The sequence below is a fragment of the Tachysurus fulvidraco genome, chromosome 1, assembly GCF_022655615.1.
Source record: "Tachysurus fulvidraco isolate hzauxx_2018 chromosome 1, HZAU_PFXX_2.0, whole genome shotgun sequence".
Classification (NCBI taxonomy): domain Eukaryota; kingdom Metazoa; phylum Chordata; class Actinopteri; order Siluriformes; family Bagridae; genus Tachysurus; species Tachysurus fulvidraco.
The window spans coordinates 6,696,455-6,721,454 of NC_062518.1; the positions used below are offsets into that span (position 1 = coordinate 6,696,455).

The 25,000-nt window shown below is 42.2% G+C and overlaps 1 protein-coding gene across 8 annotated transcripts in view; it reads left to right on the plus strand.

Moving 5' to 3' along the window:
* Positions 1 to 25,000, plus strand: part of glceb (glucuronic acid epimerase b) — a 65,813-nt gene that overhangs the window by 36,304 nt on the left and 4,509 nt on the right. The window contains exons 2-5 of one of the 8 annotated variants that reach the window (XR_007143721.1): positions 4,468 to 4,582; positions 14,937 to 15,445; positions 20,862 to 21,101; positions 22,640 to 25,000. The exon at positions 22,640 to 25,000 is cut by the window's right edge and continues 1,254 nt beyond it. Coding sequence is in view for 6 of the 8 variants with exons in the window: in XM_047817592.1 (XP_047673548.1) it covers positions 14,950 to 15,445; positions 20,862 to 21,101; positions 22,640 to 23,664 (1,761 nt within the window). In the remaining 2 variants the exon portion in view is untranslated. Of the gene's footprint in view, positions 1 to 4,467; positions 4,583 to 10,936; positions 11,137 to 11,718; positions 11,749 to 14,645; positions 14,667 to 14,936; positions 15,446 to 16,073; positions 16,155 to 20,861; positions 21,102 to 22,639 lie in introns of those variants that run through there. The other 7 variants (XR_007143722.1, XM_047817592.1, XM_047817594.1 and 4 more) reach the window with 7 other exon arrangements.

The window sequence follows — 25,000 nt, forward strand, 5'->3', positions numbered from 1 at the left end:
AACTTCAGACCAGGGTCTACAACATATCCGAATTTGGTGCATGTGGCTCGAAAGCTCTAGGCGCATTAAATTTTATAAACTTTGGTCTAAGCTTAAATAGGATAACAGAATGTTGGGTTAGGGTTAGCCAACATAATAAATCCAAACCAATATCAAGCATTTCTGACAACAGTCACAAAAAAAAAAAAACTACTAACGAACACAAGCGATAACGAGAATTAACTTCAGTGACGCCATTTAAAAAGTAAATAATGATCATTAAAACTAACTAGAATGTACATTTCCTGAAGAAAATGTGAATGGTGCTTGCACGTGGCAAGTTCCCCTCATCGGGCTGAGTGTTTTGATATACGACATGTCCATGTTGTGCTAACTTTTTGATTTCGCTTCTTTTGGGGGCGGGGCTACATGTGATGTCACGTGAATACCCGGTGGGGTGCCAATACTTTTGGACAAAAAGTTGCTACTGAAATAAAACTTTGTCCGGAGTAAGGTCCTAAAGGAGCTGGTCGAGTTCGGTGTAAATCGCTCAAAAACTTATAAAAGTTATAAACCTCCAAAATTTATAATAGAAGTCTATGGGGGGAAAAAAACCCTTTGAGCTTCCGTACCGGGAATTCCGGAATTACGATCGCTTATAAAAGTCATAGCGCACACCTCAATGAGCCGGTTGACTTGACACCTCATTCATGGGTCTAGGACAAAAGCTGTGGGACAAGTTACGTGCCGAAGTTTTGTTCGACACAATAACAAGAATGTTGCTTTGCAAGCACCATTAATTACTTGTTCTGTAAATGAATGAAAAGTGTAGGCACGGACACAGCGCTCTGCTATTAAAGCAGTGAAGTTCTTCAGGTCATACTGTTACATACAGGGTGTGCATGCCGTCCTGGTGAACGTGAGAAAACACACTCGGGGACACACACTCGACACACACTCTTACACTGAAGAAAACCTGAGAAAGTCTTCATGCTGAAAACTTTTCTGGATTTAACAAAGTACTGGAAACAAAGTTATAGTAGTTAGCACAAATAGTGTGAGGAACATGCAGCTGTGAAACAGATGCCGTACATCTCTCACACACACACACACACACACACACACATAGTGTCTCTACAGACAAGAATCTTTATAACCAGTGCCATTATACATTTTTGTTTTTACTCAGTTTAGGAATTTGACTTGTATTTATTTATTTTTCTTATGTATTAAATAGCTGCTTGCTTGTTATTGTTGGAGGTTCTTCGCTCCTCTACTCCCTGTGTCCCGGGATCGATCGTTACACACGCTCAGTCCTGGTAGTGTACGAGCTTTGCCTTACAGCACCATTTCAACTCCCTCAGTTTCTCCAGATGTACATACCAGAGCTAGTTCTCCTCAGAGAATTGCCACGCGAGCACCGCCACTGAGCTCTCACACACTTCTGTTGTTCTGACTTGCCTTGACTGTAACTCTTACCGTGCTGGTATTTCTGGTCGAGTCTTTCCAACCATATCTACACCGTTTTCTTTGTATACAATCACATTTGTGCGTGTACGAGTGGAGTAACACGGCGCTCTGAATCGCAAGTGGGATATTTTTGTATTATTGATCACTTTGTTCAGAATGATGGTGGGTGGCTTTTGTGTCTCTTTTTACTTGAGACTGTTTGCTTCCACAAGAAAGAATTCCTCCTGAGACGTGGATCGAACTCGACGTTCCGTATGTCACATTTCTGCACGGAGAAAATCATTTTTTTTTCCCCTTCTTCCCACAAGAGTTGCACTTGTGGATTCCCATGAAGGAATCCCTGTAATGTTTTCACCCAAAGCTAAACAATTTGAGGTCTCTTGTCCTTTCAAAGTCTTTGGTGTCAGATGTTCCATCTTTACAATCCAGTCAAACGTTTGCTGTGAACACCGGACCATCACACAAATATGTGGTTGTTCGACAAACTCGGAAGCACAAAATTGTCTAAAACGTCTTTGTATGCTGTAGTGTTACATTTTTCTACCACTGGAACCAAGAGTTTCAAACTTGTTCCAGCACGTCGATGCCCCTGAGCACAAAGAGAAGTCCACGAAGACATGTCAATTTCGGAGTGTAAGAACTCATGTGTCCTGGCCTGAACATCACTGAACACTCAACGAACTCGAACACCAGCTGCATCAAAGTCTTCTTCATCTGGCATCAGTATCTGACTTCAGTAATGCTCTCGTGGCTGAATGAACACAAAGCCTCACGGCAACACTCCAATCGAGGGGAAACCCTTCGTAGAAGATAAGAATTATTATGGATGTTATTATAACTATAATAAAGTTGGAGTAAACCTGGAATGGGATGGTCAACAAGCACATATATAGCACATATGTGTAATGCTGACGTGTGTACATGCTTTTATTCGTATATTGTAGCTCCCACACTTCTACAGTTTGTTGGATGCAAATCCTAGACCATCATTTATGAGGATAAACGATCTGTTCTTTTTTCAATTCTGCAAATGACCTTAGTTCGGTTTCACAGCATCCTACTACACGTCTCACATCTTACTTACAACATCTGCACACTGCACACCACTTGAGCACTTCCTAACCTTTTAGCAGTGGCTTAACTTCACGTTAAATTCCCCGTCTCAGAACCGCAGCGCCGGGACTCGCCGTGCTGCCAGACAAAGGTGAACCGAGCTTAAGCTTTTGTGATCTACAGAAGACAGCTGGGCCGATCGTAAAGCCTGTTTAATGTCACGCTCCTCAAGTACACTTCACTCCGTCTCCTCCATCCACTTCCACAGTACCACAGCTTGGCTAAGTGCAGCCTGGAGGAACGTCTAAATAGCCGTACTTACGTCAGTGGCTAGCTGTAATCAGAGTAATAAAACAGGAAGGAGAGAGAAGGCACTTTAAGTCCATCATCAGTGCAGGTTAAGGAGGCGGTTCTGTGAATTTTTTTTTTTCACAACTCTTTGAAAGCGCTTCCTATTGTGGTGGCATTTCTGATTCATAGCTTCTGTGATTCAGCAATAAATTATCCATTTTAAAGCTTAAAAAAGATCAGTACAACCCAGCTATCAAGACATGATGCAGTCCGTCGTCTGTTCAGTGCACAGAAGTTAAATGTATTGTCTTTAAAACAAAAAAAGGCTTTAATCCATCTGTGATGTTGCTGCTCTGTTTGTTTTATAGAATTTTTTTTTTTTGGGGTTTGGTTCGGACTCGTTAGTCATACCGAGCCATCTGCTTGTCTGTGTGTGTAAACTTTTCTCACATATTTCATATCGTGTAACACTCTTCTAATTGCCATGCCTTGTATCTGACACAGTCTTGTACATTTTCTAATACCTGATTTACCCCAAGTGCTTTGTCAAAAACTCAATAAAGGCAATTTATTTATTTAAAAAAAATACCCACTTCTGCTTGGTGATTTAGGGCAGTGTTTTCATAAAACAGCCCTCTCCTCGGGTGCAGGATGAAGGTTATACGGTGGAGATTAATTGCTGGCTGAAGCGACTCAGCCGAGGCCCGGCAGATTGTGATTGATGGATCATCAGCACATTAATGATCTGGCTGTTGGCGAGCCTGTAAATTCATCATAGGCACAATTACACATATGTATTTGTTTCTGTGCCAGAGATTACGAGCTATTTAAGGCCTTAGAGTCAATATGTCTGGAGTTAAAAGCGTACATCCGGGCCGTTCTGGGTCTTCGGCATCAGAAAGAGAGCTTGTATTCAATATACATGCGGTTATTATGGCTGAATGATAAAAGCTCATGAATATATGCAAGTTAGTTAGGGGCATTTCTAAACTTTTATTTTGTTGGGAATCAACATTAAAGTACCTCACAAATAGCTTCTTCATTCATCTTTAATAAGTTCTTCTTCCCAGGGAGGGTCACACTGGGTCTGGAGTGATACATGGACACTTATACACACATTCTCATTCCTATACACAGTGATGCAAATCAGCATAGATACTGGTATATTTCTGGGAGTCAGAAGGAAACCAGAGAACCCAGAGGAAGCCCACATGGACACAAAGCATGGTGGTTTACACTCCCAGTAACCTGAGCTCAGGATCAATCACAGGGTCGAATCTGAACAAGCAAAACCTTGTGCATTGTTCTTTTAATTTCAGTGCCCAAGCGAGCAGAAATATCAGATATAAAGCTCACATCATAAGAAATAGGGGTTTGTTTAAAGGCTTAAGGATGTCTGCTGTATTATAGGTGCATGTAGTTGTACTGTATATGTAAGGTTGGGAAGGAAAGAAGAATAACTCTCAGGATGTTTCACTTTATTTAGTCAGCAAAAACATAACGTAAAGCTGTAATACGGGGTCTGTATGATACCTGTGACGTGTGAAAAGTTACGCTTTCTTATCGCATAATACACAGATAAAAGTGCTTGGGTGAATATTGAATGTTTTCATGTTGTTGCTCTGCGGGTTTGATTTCTTTACACTGTGATAACCAGCGCTTGCTTCACTGCAGGGTGAAAGCAGGATGCACACTTCAGCACTCGTCCACATGGACTAACCGAGAAGCCTGAACCACAGGGCACTGGAGATGAGAGCTCACACACACGTTCTCTTGTGAATGGAGCAGGGTAAGAAGCCAGAACCACACACTCCACACACACACACACCCACATGTGCCATGTGCACACACCAATTAATCTATTTTATTTGTATATTACACCACACACACACCTCATACACAAACACTTAATATACACACACCTAAAACACAACACACAAATCTCACACACACACACACACACATCTCGTACACAAACATCTAATACACACACATCTTTCATACACATCTTGTGCACAAACATCTAATACACACAGACACTCAATGCACACACCTCTCTTACACAAACATCCAATACACACACAGAGACATGTATTACACACAAACATACCTTACACACACATCTCGTACACAAACACTTAATGCACACACACATCTAATACACACAGACACCTAATACACATGAACGCACATCTCGTACACACTTGACACACACACCTAATAATGCACAATATAAACATCTCACACACACCTTATACACAACCATCTAATACACACACACATATGTCTCAAACAGACACACACACACTGCATTGTCTGTTCTCCAGCTGTGGAGTTTAGGTTTTGTGATCCAGCTTACAAAAAAAGATGGATGGCTTCTGCTTCAGTCTCAAGTCTCTATATCTCTTAATCTTTATAGACTCTGGTAGATTTCCCCAAAGAAAATAAAAGAGGAAAAGCGATAGGAGAGAAGAGCTAAAAGCACTGTTCATTAGTGCGGCTTGGCACTTTGTCAGGAGAGCCGTCTGTGTCTGTGTGCGTGTCTGTGCTCACGTCCGTGTCTGTGTGCGCGTCTGTGCTCACATCTGTGTCTGTTTGCGTCTGTGTGTGTGCTTGCGTCTGTGTGTGTGCTTGCGTCTGTGTGTGCTTGCGTCTGTGTGTGCTTGCGTCTGTGTGTGCTTGCGTCTGTGTGTGCTCGCGTCTGTGTGTGTGCTCGCGTCTGTGTGTGTGCTCGCGTCTGTGTGTGTGCTCGCGTCTGTGTGTGTGCTCGCGTCTGTGTGTGTGCTCGCGTCTGTGTGTGTGCTCGCGTCTGTGTGTGTGCTCGCGTCTGTGTGTGTGCTCGCGTCTGTGTGTGTGCTCGCGTCTGTGTGTGTGCTCGCGTGTGTGTCTGTGTGCGCGTCCGTGTGTGTCTGTGTGCGCGTCCGTGTGTGTCTGTGTGCGCGTCCGTGTGTGTCTGTACGTGTCTGTACACATGTGTGTGTGCAGTGCAGCTCGATCTGATTAAAGCATAATCCTTACACTCCCTGCAGCTCCAACATGTCATCCACAGGAAACTATTATAGATCGCCTCTCCATGCTCAAGTCTTCCTCTCCAGCTGTGTGTTTTACGTGGCTGTGAGTGGCTAAGAATCATCCTGGTGCTGGAATCCATTTCTTAGATCAAAAATAAACTGTGAATTTGCTCAAAACCTTTTGCAAATTGGGCACGTGGAAGGAAACGACTCCACCGGGCAGTTTGTTTCTATCTTTTCTCTCCAATTGATGAGAAATGAGTTTAATCTCCCTCCTAGGCCGTAATATTCTAAGCTTTCCGCTAATAACAGCCCTAATCCCCCGACTACTGATGAATTGGATGAGGGGCATTTAGCTTCAGAGTAATTTTCTCCGTCCTTCCGCTGCTTGAGGAGATACTTAACACTGTTTCACTGTGCATTACTAATTTGAATGATTTTGTATTTTTTATTCTTTTTTTTTTTTTTTTTTGGTGGGACCTTGTGATTGTTTTCCTTTGCAAGTTTATACTAATTTCCATGACAAGAGAGTCAGTTCTCTGCCAACAAAATCAGTTTAGTTCCGGCATCAAAAAGCTTCTGCTCTGAAGCTGAGGAACTGGAGATGTTGGAGCTTCAGGGACCATTTTGTCACCATGGCAACAGCTCAAGCAACATGCCATCATTTCCACCATCGAAAGACCAAACAGTAGAGAAAACGAGGAAGTTTCTAGAAACGTACTGGACTTGTAGTCCGTGTCGGGAGTTTATCGACATTTATAAGTTGAACAGTGACGACGATGCGCTGTTGATGCTGATGTTCAAAACGCTCAGACGTCACGTGACCACAGCGTAATCCCTTTTAAACAATCTTTTTCTATTCCATTGCTTAGCAAATAAAACCTATTGTTGAATTTAGTGACAGTTGGATTTCATACTATTTTTATCTGCATTTTATTAAAGGACTGTGCATCTTGATGGTGTTCATTACGGTGATATGACCGCTGTTTAAGGATATTATTACACACAAAGCAAAGCCGTCTGAACCCCCAATGTTCTTAATAATAGGCACTATGACATAAGCTCTTTTGTGGCTGATTGCTTTCACAATCACCTTTAATTCTTTTTAATGCGGGTTAAGAAGAAAGCGTCGCCTTTGATGGTTCAGCGCTCAGCTGGCAGACACTTGACTCGTCTTATAAAAGTTTGTTCCCTGAAGCAGCACCAACAACATATAATGGAAAAAAGAGGTCATCTTGTAACCGTATGAACGGGCGCACAGACGCTTGGTTCGTAAAGTATTAAGTTCTGCTGTTTTATGGCAAAGCCATTTGTTGTGTGCTGTTTAGATATAATGAGCGCAGTTACACCAGGCCTCAGGCTCGGTGTAGCTATAAGACAGGCTCTTGTAGAGATGTTTTTCTCCTTCATCTGGTGTGATGTCATCTGTGTACGATCCAGTTATTTTATCAGAACATTACAGACACATTGATCAGGCATGAGGCGCACACGCACGAATGGATAGTAAATGGTTTATCACTTCAGCTCTGGTGTCAGCGAGGATCAGGTCTGCTGCTCAGTGTGCATTATGGGCTTTGGGAAATCCTTCAATTGTGTCTAAAGGTGTAAACCTGGTGCATGGTGGAGGAAGAGCACCGTTCTACGAATGTTCTTCCTCACATAGCTTGCAGTAACATCTTTCTACCACTGAGGGCCAAATTCTAAATCCCTGTAGCTTTACATAGCTACATTGTGACCTTGACAGTTCCTTACAGATACATGGCTTTCGTCAGACTCCCATTATGTATACATGTTTGTGTGTAATACACACACACATTACGTATTCTTTGTAATTTGTGAATTGTAACGCCTCATTTGCAGCATATCTGCTGTAGTACATCTGTTCCTTCTGGCTTTCTTATTTTGAGAGAAAGCCATTGCATTTGGGGTGTGTGTGCTAAATTAAATGGGTCTGTTGATAAGGGAGTGCATCTTTACTGCATTTCTAATGAATATTGCTCTCAGTGACACACAGGCACTGAAAAGAGCATTATCTGTGTGTTGTCAGAGCGTATTATAGTCTGTTTTGTGGACAAACCCGGCAATAGCTTCTTGTTGGCAAAGGACTGCTAGTATTAAATTTGTCGCACTAATGAGTCTGGTAATGTCATTCCGGTTGCCAACAAACAGGAGATGGGAACGATTTTCTCAGATGATCTATTATAAACAAGGCTGCCGATACTCTCAAAATAGTAATGTGTTTGGCTTTTCTCCGTTTAGCTTGACACTCGTTGCCTCATCTGGCTTCTGCCTGGTTTGAGTGATAACAAGCCTCTGAGCTACAGCGGAGGAGCTGATTTACTCGGCTCAATCCACTTCCTGAAGTGAGCAAGAGAAGTGAAAGTCAGGGGTTTAGTTAGCGCTGACACACCTGAGCTCCAGCACTCTGACTGCATTTGGCTCCGAGGGCATACAGCGCGGCTGGAGTGTGTTTTCATACTCTGCTGATCAGGCTGCTCTGGACTAAAAAAAAAATGCCCCGTGAAAAGCCTGCCAGGAGCAGCTTGTGACTGGTGTTCCATCCAGGCATTTTTTTTGACAAGTGGAATATTAGAATATGAACGCCTTAAAGCTCCAGTCAATTTATTCTCACGAGTAGACCGAAGCTTTCGTCGTAAGAATGTATTTTTCGGGTTAAGAGATCCAGTTTAATTTGAGCGCTATATTAGAAAAGCAGATGTATGTAATTAGGAACATGAGTCTGTCTGCTGCCGTCTTTGTCAACGACACTATTCCTACTCGTCGTGTGTGGTGGTGCCACATACGTAGTGTTTATTCTGTTTCAATTGAACCTGCACCCATATGCTCTTACGTGTAGTATATTTAATAATGGATTAGAATAGAGGGCATAGAAGCCTTTATTATCGCCACATACTGTATACATTACAGCACAGTGGAATTCTTTTCTTCACATACCCCAACTAAGGAGTTTGGTGTCAGAGTGCCGGGGCAGCTATGATACAGTGCCCCTGGAGCAGGGAGTTTTGAGGGCCTTGCTCAAGGGCCCAGCAGTGGCAGCTTGGCTGTGCTGGGCCTTGAACCCCGATCCTCCAATCAGCAACCCAGAGCTTTAACCAGTTGACCCACCACAGCCCCAAAAGCAAGTAAGAATACAGCACTTGCACTCAGGAGAGGAACAAAATAAGTTTGCACTGAAAACAAGATTTGAACCAAACATCACCTGTATTTTGGGTTGTGGAGCACTTTAATTGTCTGGTAATTTATTACTCTGAGATCTCTGTGCTCAGATTCATTCGTTAATCGTTTCTCAGTTTTTGTATTTCTGCTGAATAAATTAAATGTTTTTGTTTTTGTTTTTTTTAACAGAGGAAATGAAGCCAGGATTTTAATAGCTTGAACACTTTATTACCTTGATGAACATTCGAAAGACTAAACTATAAACTGTCCATCTGTCATAAAATGTATTGGTTTACTTTAAGAGGATAAAACAAACTCACAAAAAGCAAACTAGACCCAGCGGATCATAGCCCACCAAATACAAGCAACTTGGTGCACTTGAAAAATTTGGAACTCATTGAGGCAAGAAAAACTGCTAAATGTTAACTTTTGGAGACAAATTAGTATGAAAATAACCATAAAAGGGATTGGGAATTAGCAGGGTAGCTGGGCTGTTGTGAAACCATTGCGTTAGATTTATAATGGACGTCCTAGAAAGCTATGCATTGTGTAAAATACGTGCCTCTGGTTAATTAGGCTGAAGCTGCAGCAGTGCCATCAGTGTCATAAATGGGCTTTTAAAACGTGAACACAATAAAGCTAAAAGCAGGAGCAGTAACCGCTCTGTATTCATACTAATCTTAGCTTGATTTTGCCGTTTGCTGTAAGTGCTGTGCCCCAGATACAGTATATGTGAATCATAAATCTCCATGATATTTTTTGACTTTCTCAAGTAACATTCCCAACCTTTCTCTCAGATTTTTATGCGTTATTATTATAGCTGACATTCCCACACACATACGGTATATAAGGTAAGGATATAATTTGATTCTTATGTTGCTAAATGATTAAGTGGCACAAGCTGAAGGCTCTTAAGAAATGGCAGTTTGAACCGTCCCATAGGAAGAAGTCTTGTTCATCGCTATTTGCATTGCTCCTCAGAGTCGAAGACGTTGGCTAATAACCCTCACATACGGTGACATCCGTGAAAATCCATCTTGCTTGCGATCAGTCGATTTTCAGGCCCAGTGCAACAATAGCTGCAGCCCATTGCATGAATGAGAGCAGCTGTGTTATACTGTTAACATACCAGTAAGGGTTTGGAAAAGTAAAAACTATCAGAACTACATGCTAACTCAGCACTCTAAGACATGTCCTCCAGACAAAGAGCTGTGTCCTGACAGGAGAGATCGCCAAGCAGGCTGCAAATAATTGTATCACAAAACTAGACATATTTTCTCCTGGGTCCTGGAAGGGAATTTTTTTTAATGGCAGTTTCTAGTTAAAGTCCAGTTTCTAAGACTATCTTGGTCTTGGCAACATGCTTCACCTCTTGTTTACCCTGTGGTATTAGGATTCAGCATAGCTTGATATAGTTTCTTCTTGGTAAGCATTGTAACGCCCTTAATCTGTGAAGGAATGTTTGCATCAGGAATAAGTAATCAGCCTCCACTCTTATGTGAGCCCATGCTGTATTATAAAGTTTTTTAATTATAGAGTCCTTATCTAGATCTTTTATTCCTTTGAGAAAAATTGGATTTGATTGCCGTAGAGCTCTTGTTTTACATGATTGGGTCTTGAAAACAATGGAGCTGTCAGTACAAGCTCCAGTATTCATAAGCCTGCATTCATAGCTGTAGCCTCGAGCCCTCTTTGCATTATTTCTGGGTGCATAGAGAGCACGCTGCTGGTTTAAGTGGATGGGACAAGCGTGGAGTCTCTGGTGTAAATCTGTGGGGCCGGCGGTGCCATCCACACTGAAAGCTAGGCATTCACTTCTCAAACTTCCTGTGTGCCAGCTTCATACTGCCCCCCCTTTACTGACAGCCATTATCAGCCCACAATACCTCCCTGTGTTCCCAGAGCCCAGGGTGCCAGAATAAGAGCACAGCTGGGGGTGGCTGAGCCGTGGCGGGGTACGGACTGGTTGTTTATAGCCTTGTGGAAATGTTAGACTTGGACTGAAATTAGTAAAGAGGGTTTGAGGAAGGTGATGTACCGCTGGCTATGCGAGTCTCACTGGATTCCGAGACGAAGGAGAGGAGCTGGAATCAGACAGATGAGGTTGAAGAGGGGAACGGTGAATGCCTCAGAGAGCGCATAATGAACGATTCAGGTGCATTCAAGTCTCAAATGGAATTCTTCTACTTCATATTCGAAGATGTGTACGATGATGATATTTAGTTTTGCTGAGACTTGGCAATATTCTTCCAGCATAACATTAGTGCCACATTAAAATAAATAGAAGTGTTTAATCACTTAATTGTTTGCAAATCGTTATATATAAGGGATCAAGAGGGGTGCAAAGAGGATGGTGGATTTATGGAAGTAATTAGATGATGGTCTTTTCTGATCACTGAATGTAATGGTCCAGTGTTCTCGGAGACCTGACTATCTACAGTACCTTCATCGACATATAGGTGTGTAATTTATAGCTTCGGCTTTAAACGGCCCCCGGTGTGTTCGGTACATCTTTAATCACGTGACCCTGAAAGGGTTCAAATTTTAATTGTTGTCATTTAATTCACTGATTCTGTTTTCCTGTATCCTGCACCAGTTCTTGACAATAATACTAGCTTTTAAACATTGTTACACAACAAGCTTTTTGTCAGTTGTTAAAAAAAAAAAAGACAACATTTGCTTGCAACAGTTGGGGACATGTAAAGGGTGTACCATCTCATATTTGTATATATTACAGGAAAATGCCAGATGGCTTCTTCTTGTGAAGGTAGGTTCTTTTTTGACAATGACAAAGTACCCGTCTTTCTAGTAATGCCTTGCAAGACTTTTTTTTTTAATTACATAATCTTATCATATAGCAAATAATAATAATAGAAATTTGGGGGGGGGAGTTCAGAGTGTTTTTCATGGGGTAGCTTGGACGGTGAAACCATTTTTGGATGCTGCAGCTCCTTCATTCTTTTGATACTTTAACTTTTTTTGCAAGAGAGAAGTTTTTGGTGACAAGTGAATGCTCCCTTTGGGTTTTTCATTTGTTCTTTTTGACTTAGTGATTTTTGTTTTCTTTGAGCTCAATGGAATGGATGACTGATTGTCTACAATAAAGAAGTTTCTGCTCATTCTCATCCAGGTCTGAGGAGTTTTCTCACTATTTCAAAAATTTTGATTATAGTACAATTAGAAGGATTTGGTTAAAGTAGTTGATACATAGTTACAGTTATCAGTATAAATCACCCTTGTGATATGTCAGCTTGGAGGTGGGCTCTAAGTTCCGACATTAGCTGTATTTCAAATATGACTAAATTGCTGCACTATAAAGGTTTCTGTATTATGAATCTGTTTCCACTCTAGAGATATTGACCCTTTTTGTTTTTATTTATATTTTATATCTTTTTATGGAAGGCTTTCTAGTTTGTTCTATACAGTGCAACTTGTTCGAATAGGGGATTACATCTAAGTAACAGTGCAGTAGCGTCTGATCTTAGGATTATACAGGGCTCAGCCATACCTCTCGCATATTAGCAGGGCTGAATGCAAATGATTCCCTTCTTCAGGCGCATCTGCGTCCGCACGGTCGAGCCCATGTCATCCGCAGGGCCGCCTGATCACGACCTGGCTTGCCATCACACCGCTGCTCTATGACTTGCAGTGGCTCCCCCCTACCATTTGCAAAAGTGGTGGAGTCTGAACTCTGTCTCTTTTCCAGAGGAAGCTGTGAAAAGATCAAATTATTTATAGTTCTTCAGAAAGAAGACGAGCTGCTTATCTTTTGCTTTTGCTCTGCTGCCTCTTTGCAGCCTCAGCAGCGGTTGGAGAGAGAGCAGAGAATCTGAGTGGAAATGAGAGTGAAGGATCACTCTGTCTGCACTGATCTTTCATTTTCCCCATATGCAATGCCTTTTTGCCAAATATAAGGGATCCTTTTTTATGAGGCAATATTTTATGGTTTTTAAGCTCTGACAGGCTGCTGGTAGAACACAGACCTGTTCAGAACATGGTCTGAAACAGCATTCGAATCCCTTGTAAATTTCTAAAAGGTTCTGTGCTGTGCAACATGAAACCTGACCATACTTCTTGTTCCACTCTCGGTCAATTCTCAGTCAGTCCTTCGCTAAGCCTTCCAGGTCAATCAGTTTAATTTAGTGTGTACAGAGCACATTGTTTAGCTAGATGGATTGAGTCGGTTTTGTGATTGATGCTAGTTCCTTGGCTCCTCACCTTAGGCTTGATTTAGCCCACACACAGGTGTAGTGTCATAACGATTTTCACGGTCATGCCTTTGTTGCCGGTGTCTGCTCTGCCGGAGCAGGCTCAGTAATTAGCAGTGGTGGGAGTTCAGCCTATTGATTTTTATTCCTGGCCAGGCAAATGAAATGCCATGGAGATGATGGGCGGGAAAATACGCCTCTGCTGATTGGCATTGTTTGCCGCTTCGTTCGAATAACAGGCCATGCTCAAATCAGAACAAGAGCTGCAGTCTGGCAGCACGAAAAAGCCGATGAATATCAGCTGGAATTGCATCTGCTGTGCTGTTTGTCTTGCCATTTAGACTCGTTTCTCAGTGGCGCGTGTTAGAGCTGCAGGACACCCTTTGGTGCTTGACCTGGTGAATATGCAGGTCCTATAATTTGGTCTCTCGGTAGACACTGCAGTCTGTTTTGGTGCAACAGATTGCTCGTTCTCAAAGACATTTTAGCAAACAGAATAATAACTAACCAAAGCTGGCGACTGCTCTACACTCAGACAAGGTAAACTGCTCAGTATGCTGTCGCGATCTCGGGGCTCTGGAGGCATATGCTAAGATGGTGGGCAGATATTGAATTTTTTTCCTCTCAGGGCTCATTCATTGAGTATTTATGTGGCGAAGACTGATATCGATTAGACCTTTTTAAACTATGCTTAATATGATGTAGATATGCATCTGGTTGTCTGTCTACATTTTTTATTTGGATATGTGGATGTTGGACTTCAAGCCTATTCATAAAGAGCATGCTTTTTAAGATTATTTTTTAGCATAATAAAGATTTTACCTTGTGTATTTGAAATAACTACAATATCTACATTATCAAAAGTGGCACTGCCTTGCCAGTTTTCAGAGTTCTGTCTATTTTGGTGTTTTTCAGATCAGCAAAGCAAAGATGTAGACTATGTTTGCCCAGTAAATATTAAGCAAGCCGTGCCAGTCAGCAGAGGAGGCTTTTCCCTCCCTTTATCTCTGTGGAATTTCATTTGCCTGGGCAGAAATAAAAATCAATACAATGAACTAAAAATACAACTTTGCCTTGTAAACGTTCTAATGGGGATGTTTTATTTAGTTTAAAACCATTAATATTGTGTGAATGTAAATAACAAAACAAATTTTATCAACCCTTATTGACACACTTAGCTTTAAATCCTTGTGTAACCGGCTTACAAGACGTTAAAGCTTTCAGAACAGATTTCTGAAAGAATTCAGGCACTAAAGTTCACTACGATTCCAGATTTTATATTTAGTCACCTAATAAACATCTATAGAAACGTATTTTCCCAGTGTTCCCATAGGCAGGGGCAGTGGTGTGTCAACTGGTTAAGACTCTGGGTTGTTGATTGGAGTATCGGGGATCAAGCTGCCACTGCTGGGCCCTTGAGCAAGACCCTTAACCCTCCCTGCTCCAGGGGCACTGAATCATAGCCTCCTCAGTTGGGGTATGTGAAGAAAAGAATTCCAGTGTGCTGTAATGTATATGTGGCGATAGTAAAGGCTTCTATGCCCCCCCTCCCCCCTCCCTGTTCTATTCTATTCTATTGTAGTCAAATGCGCAGTGCAAATCAATATTCTGTATAAATAACATTTTTCAAATTACATGTGCTCATTGTGGATCTTTGCAGGTTAAGAGCAGGATGATAAAACTATCACATGCTCTTTCATGGATTTTAGCTGATATTTAATGTTTTTTTTTGTTTGTTTTTTTTTAGGTGAGGAGTGAGAATGCGTTTTCTGGCCTCCCGGGTCCACTACAAGACCCTGATAGTGATTTGTGCCCTGCTTACTCTCGTCACCGTGGTGCTGTGGAACAGGTGTACCAATGAGAAGGTGTTTCACACCCTGCCCCGTGCACCTGTAGCTCCACCCAGCCCTGGGGTGGCCGTACTTCAACACGAGGCCCAGCCCCCTGAGCCGCCGCCAGTTGTTGGAGGTGGAGTCCGATACGAGGAGATCGACTGCCTCATCAACGATGAAATCACTATTAAAGGGAGGCGCGAGGGCTCCGAGGTCTACATGCCCTTCAACTGGATGGAGAAATACTTTGAGGTGTACGGCAAAGTTGTTCAATATGACGGCTATGACCGCTTCGAGTTCTCACACAGCTATTCCAAAGTGTACGCACAGAGAGAGACTTACCGTCCCAACGGAGTCTTCATGTCCTTCGAAGGGTACAACGTGGAAGTCCGTGACCGAGTGAAGTGCATTAGCGGCGTGGAAGGTAGGTTCTTGTGTTAATTGCTTTTTCAAGAAAAGAAAAAATCTACCCGTATTTTCTTAGCGCTGTTCTCTGAGCAGTTTATGCGTCATGCATGTAGGAGTAAGTAGTTTGATCTGAAACTCGCAGAATACGATATAACCACGGGACTGCATATTGTGATCATCTTCTGTATCTGGCTTGGTTAAGGTAGCTTTATTTTTATTGATGTATAACTTTATATTTTGGATATAAAACAAACTAAGGTCATTAAGTCCAAGTCCACATCTAAGTCCAAGTCTAGAAGTGGATACTAACTGCAGGTGTAGAGAGGATTAGGCAGGATTTGTCTGAATTCCTATGGGGAGAAAAACACTCTCCTACACATCTCTACTACAAAAGTAATGAATAATTGGTGTTTTTCCCATATCTGCATTTACCGTGCCAGAAGTTCTCACCTTTCATGGTTAAGTGGGCGTTTCTATTCTTAGTTCACGCTTTTGTAGCTTGTCCTGCCTCCAATCACAAAGATGTTCCACAGGAGATTTCTGTCTTGTCTTATTTTAGTACAAACTTGGCTGGAGGGTTAATATAACACTCAGGTTTGATAACATACGAAGATTTTGAATATTTATACTATATTCTCTGGCAGTGTACAAAGTCAGAACAAGACCGTTGTGTGGGTGAAGGACTGAAATCCTGATGGGGAAACAAAGAAACTATCAAATTGAAGGTTTGTGACCTAAAATATAGAGATGCTTGCTTGGAAAAAAAGTATTAGTTTCCTTTTACAAGGCTTAAGAGTAAGTGCAATGAATGCCATGAAAGGCATCTAGCCATTGCAAGAGCAGTATAGTTTAATCAAGTTAAGCACTGTTTATATATTTGTGTTTAATTCTAGTTTTGTGTAGAAAATGATTTGGTAAGTTACGTTCTTGGACGCACCATCCTGGATTTATTTTCGCATCTTCTGTGCATGTTTGTTAGTTTCTAGTGAATGAGAGGATGCTCCCTTCTCTCCCAGATGTTGTGTCGGATGTGTCACTTAATTCTGGTGTGTACAGTAGGTGAGAAACGCAGATAGAGGGATAAAGAGGAAAGCTGGCCTGAGGTTGCTGGTGGGCTATAAATAGTCATTTAGCCCTAGAGCTTTGGTAAGAGTTTTCCGGGAAGGCAGGCTTAAGTAAATCCACCCCTAGCCTCTCATGAGTAATGGACCATCAATGGACTCACATTAAGCAAATTAAACTGAGATTGATCCAACTAGATTACAAGAGTTGATTGTGGTGACCCCAAACTTAATGGAGAACCTTTTTGTGCTTGTACGAACATGCATCTTGCATTTCACTGCGGTGAGCCGGGTCAGGGAAGAGGAAGAGCAGCTGCTTGAGCGGTCTGCTTTGCTGCTACAATCGTGTCCTTTGGCATGGCTATCACTCTGTCCAAGAAACACATTTTTCTCCTTGGCATCGTCTGTGGTGTAATCAGACATCTCAGTCACAGTGCTCCATCACTGTCAATGAGCTCTGAGAGTGAAGTTCCCCTCCCATTTATCTCCTGCCTACTGTTTAGGATCTCTCTTTATCTCTCTCTCTCTCTCACTCTCTCTCACTCACACTCTCTCTCACTCACTCACTCACACGCTCTCGCGCTCTCTCTCTCTCTCTCTCTCTCTCTCTCTCTCTCTCTCTCTCTCTCCATGTGCACTTGTGTTTGTATGTGCATACACACCGGCTGCTCTTTTACACAGGTACAGGTCTGTTGCCATATAAGAGGTGGAGCAGCTCTGCTCCGGCTCCTGCTTTGTCCTTCGCTCTGGCACCTTCGCCTCCCACTCTTTCCTCGTACAGTTTACAGGAGCTCCAGTCCCAGTACACAACCCACATGCACCTACAGATAAAAGCAGAAAAGGCTAACCTAAAGGCAGAGCACAATTCAGACCGTTTCCTGACAGATTTCTTCCCATTTCAGTACTTTAAGGCCAGCACACAGACCAACAGCTGTAATGTTTACAGGTTTTCAGAAGCCTGTTTTACTGTGGAAGAGCTGTCGGCACAGTAATTACTTGAGAGGTACTCAAAATGATTTCTCTTTCTGTTTATGTCGCCGTTAATCCATAAGCTAACCAATCCATTATCCTTTAATGCTGGCATCTTTCCACACCGTACGCTATTCCTCTGAAATATTGTCATTAAACGGCATCATATTCAAGTTTGCGCTTGTAGCTACAAGCTAATCACGCTTTATTGCCAAGGAAAGAAAGAAATAATGATCAGGCAGTAATACTCTCAGGTTTCCATCCCGTTATTCCAACTCAAAGTAGCTTTTTAAGTTAAGAAAAATTTTACTTTTCTGCCTATGACACACTTGATGCCTCTATTTAATGAAACCTATATTTCACTTTAAAATCTCATTTTTAATTTTGTCCAAACCTGTAATTGATGTACACGTTTGTGTTAGTTTTATGATGTCTGATGTGTAAATAAGTATCTCTCCAACATTTGTCTGCCGACTGCCATGAATGTAAACTCTATGAATAGATTTAATAATTATATTTATACATATATATATAGATGTTATTCAGTTGATGGTCGGATGATGTAATAATTTTGGCTGAGATGTTATAGGCTGATTATAAGCTGATTTTACACTGAAATACGTTTGAATGTGAACTCATGTTAGTATTTTTAACCGCTCTAGAGCTGACTGTGTTGCTTCAGGTGTGTTGGAACACCTGAATTAAAGAACGTGTGAAACTCTTCAGGGCAGCGAGACTCTGAGACTGGAATGGAGAACCAGTGGACAAGGCAAATAAAACCAAATAAAATAGCTTGAAGGTGTGATATTCATACAGCAGCATCGGAGGGGAAATTGCTGAAATGGGTCACGTTTTTGGCAGCGTTCACTTTGTCATTCATCTGCAACTCACAATGAAACCATTTTCTAGCCTTCTGACTATTATTTATTCACATTGCTGTCAGCAAATATCCATTGGTGCATTCAGATTGGTAAATGGTAAAGCTTTCTTCCCTCCACTCCACTGTATTGAAGGGGCAGGTCTGTAGTGTAATCTTTTGTGTTCAATAGAGAAATTGGGTCGTCTCTAAATGGAGATAAATCCGACGGCAGGGCGAAACTGATGGAGTGTGAATTACTTCAGCGCTCTCATTTCGTCCCCCGGCCGGTTCGGCGAGGACGCCGGCATGTTTTTCCGCACCACCCAGCCCCTGTCCATTACTCACAGGCGAGGCTGTGGGCTCCAGCAACTCTTCATGAATCTGCTGTGAGGTTTAAGGAGCTCTGCCTTATTAATTACTGCACTGGGGAGGAGGAGGAGGGCCTTGAGGGGCTTGTTCAAGGTGACAAACCGTTCCTCACGATTCTCCTCGCCTCTGTGGAGACTATTTAGAGAAGTACCTTATCAGAGCAGATGCATCAAATGTGAAGAGGAACAGAATTGTGTTGTCTGCACTTCACTGTAACCGCTTAAAGCTTTTTCAGCAAACAATTGGAGGAATTAAATGAATAGTATTTATTTTACGTAAGTCGGAAACAGAAAGTCATGGAAAAAATAGAGCAGAGTGTGTGTGCAGGTTTTTTGTTTGAAATTTGAGCGGTGTGTGTGTGTGCATCTTGTGGGTGTGTATGAAATAGAAGACAAGGGGTGTGTGTGTGTGTGTGTGTGTGTATGTGATCCAGTGGGTGTGTATGAAATTGTAGAGGAGAAAAAAGGATGGGATGTGTGTGTTTGTAATTTCACATGTTGGTTGGTCATGGTGACCTCTGCTTGGAGATGTTCCAGCTGTTATTTCCAACATGATGTGTGTTACACTCTTCTTCATGTAGAGCTAATAACAACAAGTCCTGCGCTGCAGTGCTGAAGCAGGATAGGACACACACTCCAGGCTGTGCTAAATGAGGTGGAAGAAAAGAATGGAGGGAAAGGAGGGTGGATAATTAGTATAATATGGAAAAGAGACAGAGGGAAAAAAATTCCTGTACTGTATAAAGGCATATGAGAGATATACCGATTCTCCTCTGCTCTAGACAAACACTGGGCTTTGAATAGAATCTAGGCCAGACACTGTTTCTGAGGCCTCCATTTAACTCCTAATGCGGGTCCCACTTACAAATCGTGTGTGTGTGTGTGTGTGTGTGTGTGTGTGTGTGTGTGTGTGTGTGTGTGTGTGTGTACACTCCTTGGAAAATGGCCTAGAGGAATGCAGTGGATCTCATTAGGGCATTTGTGTTTTCTTGTGGTTTGATCTATTTATCTTTGTCTCTCTCCGCTGTGTGTGTGTGTGTGTGTGTGTGTGTGTGTGTGTGTGTGTGTGTGTGTGTGTGTGTGTGTGAACATGCAAACTCCCAATGCCTGAAACAGTTATAAAGTAGAGGCGTAACAGCTGCGTCTTGCCTTTGGTTAGTTATTGAGCTGCACATTTTGGCAACCACGGCTGTAGAACAGACCTCTAACGCTAGTAGAAGATTCCATCCTTTATTGACCGTGATCTTTCGCCCTCATCGTTGTGCCTCGCTTAGTGGTAAGGCATGTACCTGCTAGAAAAGAGACTCTAGTCGAATTTCAAGTACAGTTTCCCCCTGGTAACAAAAAAAAAACTGCAGTTTTTCAAAAACAAATTTCTTTTTGTTTATTTTTGTTGACCTATGAACAAATTAGTTCATAGGTCAACTATTTTAAGTCTGGTTTATGCTTTTAAATGAAGATGATGATGATAAAGATAGAGACGAAAATATATAGCCAGTTCATGGACTTCTGACCATCACACCCATATAGTACTTAGTTCTTCTGCCGCCACTAGAACTAGTCTCTTTATGCTGCACTACAGTTTCCCTTCATTAGAATTAAGGGGTCTATTCCAGTATCCTAATGCCCTCTGTGCTCAAAAGCAGGGTTCATGAAGAACCTTAATCCCACTGAACACCTTGGTATAGAAGGAACTAGAACCTCGATTGCACAAGTTAGAAAATCTAATGACAAAGACTAGAGGATTTAACCTGGAATGAACGGTTTGTTCAGAAAGCATATATCAGTGCTATGGCCAGGTGATCTCAAACATTTGGTTATATAATATATATGTGCATGTCTTGTACCATGTTACCACATTTTTTGGCTCCCTCTCAAACAGCAAACTATAACTGCTTGTGCACTTAAACCCATTCAGAGCTGATTAGCTGAACCTGGTGATTTGGTAGCAGGGAAAACGCAAACATTTGCATGATAAGGTTCACTCCATGGCCAGGGGTGGAACCTGTTCCAAAAGCCTGACGATAACGAGTACACGTCGTGACCATTGTGCATCTCATTGTTACTGGCTGTGGAGTGACTAAGTTGTTGTAGCTGTACTATAACAACATTTTTTTCCCCTAATTATTTATTCTACAAATTTGTCCATGTTCCCTCTCTTTCCCTGTTCTCCAGGAGTGCCTCTGTCAACACAGTGGGGACCTCAGGGTTATTTCTATGCCATCCAGATAGCGCAGTATGGTCTAAGTCACTTCAGTAAGAACCTGACAGAGCGAGCACCCCATGTGGAGGTGTATGACACGGCGGAGGAGCACAACAGCAAACCGAGCACATGGAGTGTTCCCAAGGGCTGCACTCTCACCACCAGCTACGACAAGACCCGCGCCTCCACCGTCCGCCTGTTTAACGCTCCAGGTACTAACACAGGGGACCTTCAAGCCCTCAGTAATATCCTTTTTTTTTCATTTCTAGAAAACTACAAACTACAATGGGTGTCAGATTATGTGTTTTCTTTTCATACTCCGGTTTCTTTTCATTTCCACAAATCATCTATTTTAATTGTGGTGGAAAAATCCAGATTCTCTTAATTGCAAAATCCCCCCCCCCCAACATAAGCCCTATATTGAAACCATCCGTTATGTTGCATACTCTTATTTATATTTATTTGAGCCAAATTTTGAGTTTTAACCATTATCATCCAGCCCAAGCCTCCAGTCTTTCAGAGCCCATCCTCTCATCATCCTCTCTTCCTTTCCTAGTTTTTAATTTCTTTTGCTGAGCTCTTTTATTCTTGTCCTCATTTAATTCTCCAATCAGCAGCTTTGCTTTGCATCTAATAGTTTTTCCACAAAATCAATATCTGTACTCCATTAAAGTGAGCACACACAAAGCTAGCCATCAGGCAGAACCTCTGGAGGCAACAAACCTCTGGTCGGCAATATGCATTTTGTTGTTAATAATACAGTGTGGCTTTTTAGCACTGGTGCAATCAATAGCCATTAGAATTAGCCAGGCTATTGCGTAGGCAGCCAGTAATTGGTGTCATCACCTAGAGCATTGATTTGCACAAAGCCTGCTGGGATCCACCGGATCTAGCACCCTAGCATTATACATTCGTCCATTGTCTTTCTTTTCTCACTTATTTTCTGCTCACTCTGTTTGTTTTAGTGACTCTTGCCCTTTCTTTTACGTTCCTCCTCACTTATTTACTCTGGTTCTGTCTGTAGTCTCCACTCATCCATTATTGACTGGAAGCTAATCAGAGGAGAGTGGTACAAATCCGTTTAGTCCATTTATTGCCTTAAGTAATGGCTATATGAGTGCATTGAATAGCAACAAATGAACACTGTGAGGCTGATATCTCCAGTATCTCGCTAAAGTTTTATTTCTTTTGGCCTTTCTACGTTCTTTCCTCTCACCGTGTTTCCATTTCTCTTATCGGCTCCCTCGACTATCTCAGGAAAGCCTTTCTTTTTAGGTATTCGTTGCCTGTTACTGGAGAAAGAAACAGCAGGCAAGAACAGATGCTTTATCCTAAATCATGTTAATAGAGAGAGATGAATTTTGGACAAAGTTTTGAATGTGCAATTTTTCAGCCCAGTTAAAGAGAGATGCGACAGACTGATTGAGGTTTGGCCAACAAGAATCTCTTAAATCTCTCGTACCAGTAGTGTTTTCCTGCACAGAATTTTTTCCCACCGTCATATTAGGATCTTGGCCAAGTGTTCTTTTTCACTCTCGGTTCTACCTCTTGGTCTAATTAGCTACTTGGAGCAGTGACATATGTGAACCCTGCACTATCAGGACTTCATTCTGATACAATTAAAGGAGTGTGTGCACACACTTATGTTTTCGTGTGCTTTTCTAACAGAATAAGCTAGAAACTGACTTCTAGGATGTTTGTTTGAAGGAAGAGTTACTTAACTTCTTTGCTTTCCTTTTTGATTTTACAGAGAACTCTGAGGGTATCTCTTTGTCTCTTGGCAACACAAAGGATTTCATCATCTCTTTTGACCTGAAATTTGCCTCCAATGGCACTGTATCTGTCGTACTGGAAACCACAGAGAAGGGACCTCCATTTGTGATCCACTACATCACTACCAGTCAGCTCATTGCCTTTAAAGACCACTCCATCACCTATGGCATTGGTCCTCGTTCAGCCTGGACCACAGTGACCCGGGACCTCCTCACCGATCTGCGCAAAGGCATTGGCCTGTCCAATACTAAGGCTGTCAAAGCCACTAAGACCATGCCACGGCGGGTGGTCAAAATGGTTTTGCATGGTCGAGGTGCCATTGACAATGTGTCTATTTCCACTACGGCTCACATGGCTGCCTTTTTTGCTGCCAGTGATTGGCTAGTGAAGAACCAAGATGAGCGTGGCGGTTGGCCAATAATGGTCACCCGCAAGCTGGGTGAGGGCTTTCGACCCTTAGAGCCTGGCTGGTACTCAGCAATGGCACAAGGCCAGGCCATGTCTACCCTTGTAAGGGCGTATCTGCTCACCAAGGACGAGACATTCCTGAAAGCAGCACTGCGTGCCACAGGTCCGTATAAGGTGCCATCAGAGAAGCATGGTGTCAAAGCAGTCTTCATGAACAAGTATGAATGGTACGAAGAGTATCCAACCACACCAAGTTCATTCGTCCTCAATGGCTTTATCTACTCTCTAATTGGGCTCTATGACCTGGCACAGACAGCAGGTGAAAAGGACGGACGTGATGCAGCAAGACTGTATGCCAAGGGCATGGAATCGCTTAAGGCCATGGTGCCACTATATGACACTGGTTCGGGCACCATTTATGATCTACGTCATTTCATGCTAGGCACAGCACCCAACCTGGCACGATGGGACTACCATACTACGCACATCAATCAGTTGCAGCTGTTGGCTACCATTGATGATTCACCAATCTTCAGGGACTTCGCCAAGCGCTGGAAAAGCTACATGAAAGGCGGACGAGCCAAGCACAACTAGAGCTGCAAGCATTGGTGAAAAAATACCTGCCGCTACTTGGCATAAAATGCCTCAATCCCTAAGGGGAAGCTGAGTTAGCCCATGGAGTAAGAACTTAGGGTAAATCCCAGAGTGTTCTAACTAAATCCTGCTGCAGTTTCCAGCCATTAGCCATGGCTAACTTGTCTGGGTTTTCGGGGCTTGAAACTAATCTGTGCTGGAGGCTTTAAATAAGTACAAATCTAAACGTGTGAAGAAAAAAAAACGCAAAAGTGTGTATGTTTGAATTGGGGTGGGGATTTGCTTTACCTAAATCTGCTGTTGAGGTATACAGCACGATTAGATGTTCGCACACACGTCGGCGTGGGGATGTCACGGTGATTATCACAATTCTCTTCCAAAATTCTCTCTTAATACTCGTCTAGACGTCAACCATAATAATAATAATAATAATAATAATAAGGAAAACACTAAGTAATATCTCCTCACTATAAGTAAATAGTCATTTTGGTCAAACAGAAGTAGTAACCTGGGAAATGCTTCCAAGAGTTTGTTGTCTCTGTGATTTGAGCTAATCTCTGACACAGACATAGTTCTTTGCTCAGGCCCCACAATTAAATTTGTGTCCTTCCAACCCTACCTGCGTGCTCCCTTACACTAGGTGTGTTTGGTAAAGCTGGGGAAAGGCTTGTCACTACATTTACATTCTCAAAAAGTTCGAGTTTGGGTATTCACAACACAATGCTCTTCTGAAACGGCAGTGCATTTGTAATAAAGGAGCTTATTCAAGAGAATATAAAGATACTCAAAGGGTGATCCTAGAGCCAGGCCCAGACAGTCTGTGGTTCATAGTGAGTCATAGTGTCAGCCAGCTTGTTGTTAATGATTACACTACATAGGATGACAAGGCACCAGTAATTTGATTAAGTATTGCTTTGTTAAAACAAAGACACACAACAGTTGCAGAAATTAATCAAACTCTAATATGCTATATGGCCAAATGTGTGTTTACACCAAACTATCAGACCTTTTATTTGTTTACTGAACATCCTACTATAGATGTCATTCCCCCTTTCTTTCTATAAGTCAGTAGCTTTTGGGAAAGTTTTTCACTAGAATTTGAAGTGTGGCTGGTGGGATTGTGTTCATTCACTCAGAGAATCAATGAGATCAGGTGTTGGGTGAGGAGGACTGAGGTGCAAGGTTCCAGTTCATCACAAAGGTTTTCATTGGAGTAGATGCAAGATCTCAGTGCAAGACGTTCAATTTCTTCAACATTAATCTGTGCACAGGGGCATTGTCGTGCTGGAACAGGTTCTGGCCTGAAATGCAATATTCAGAGATACAATTGTTCTTC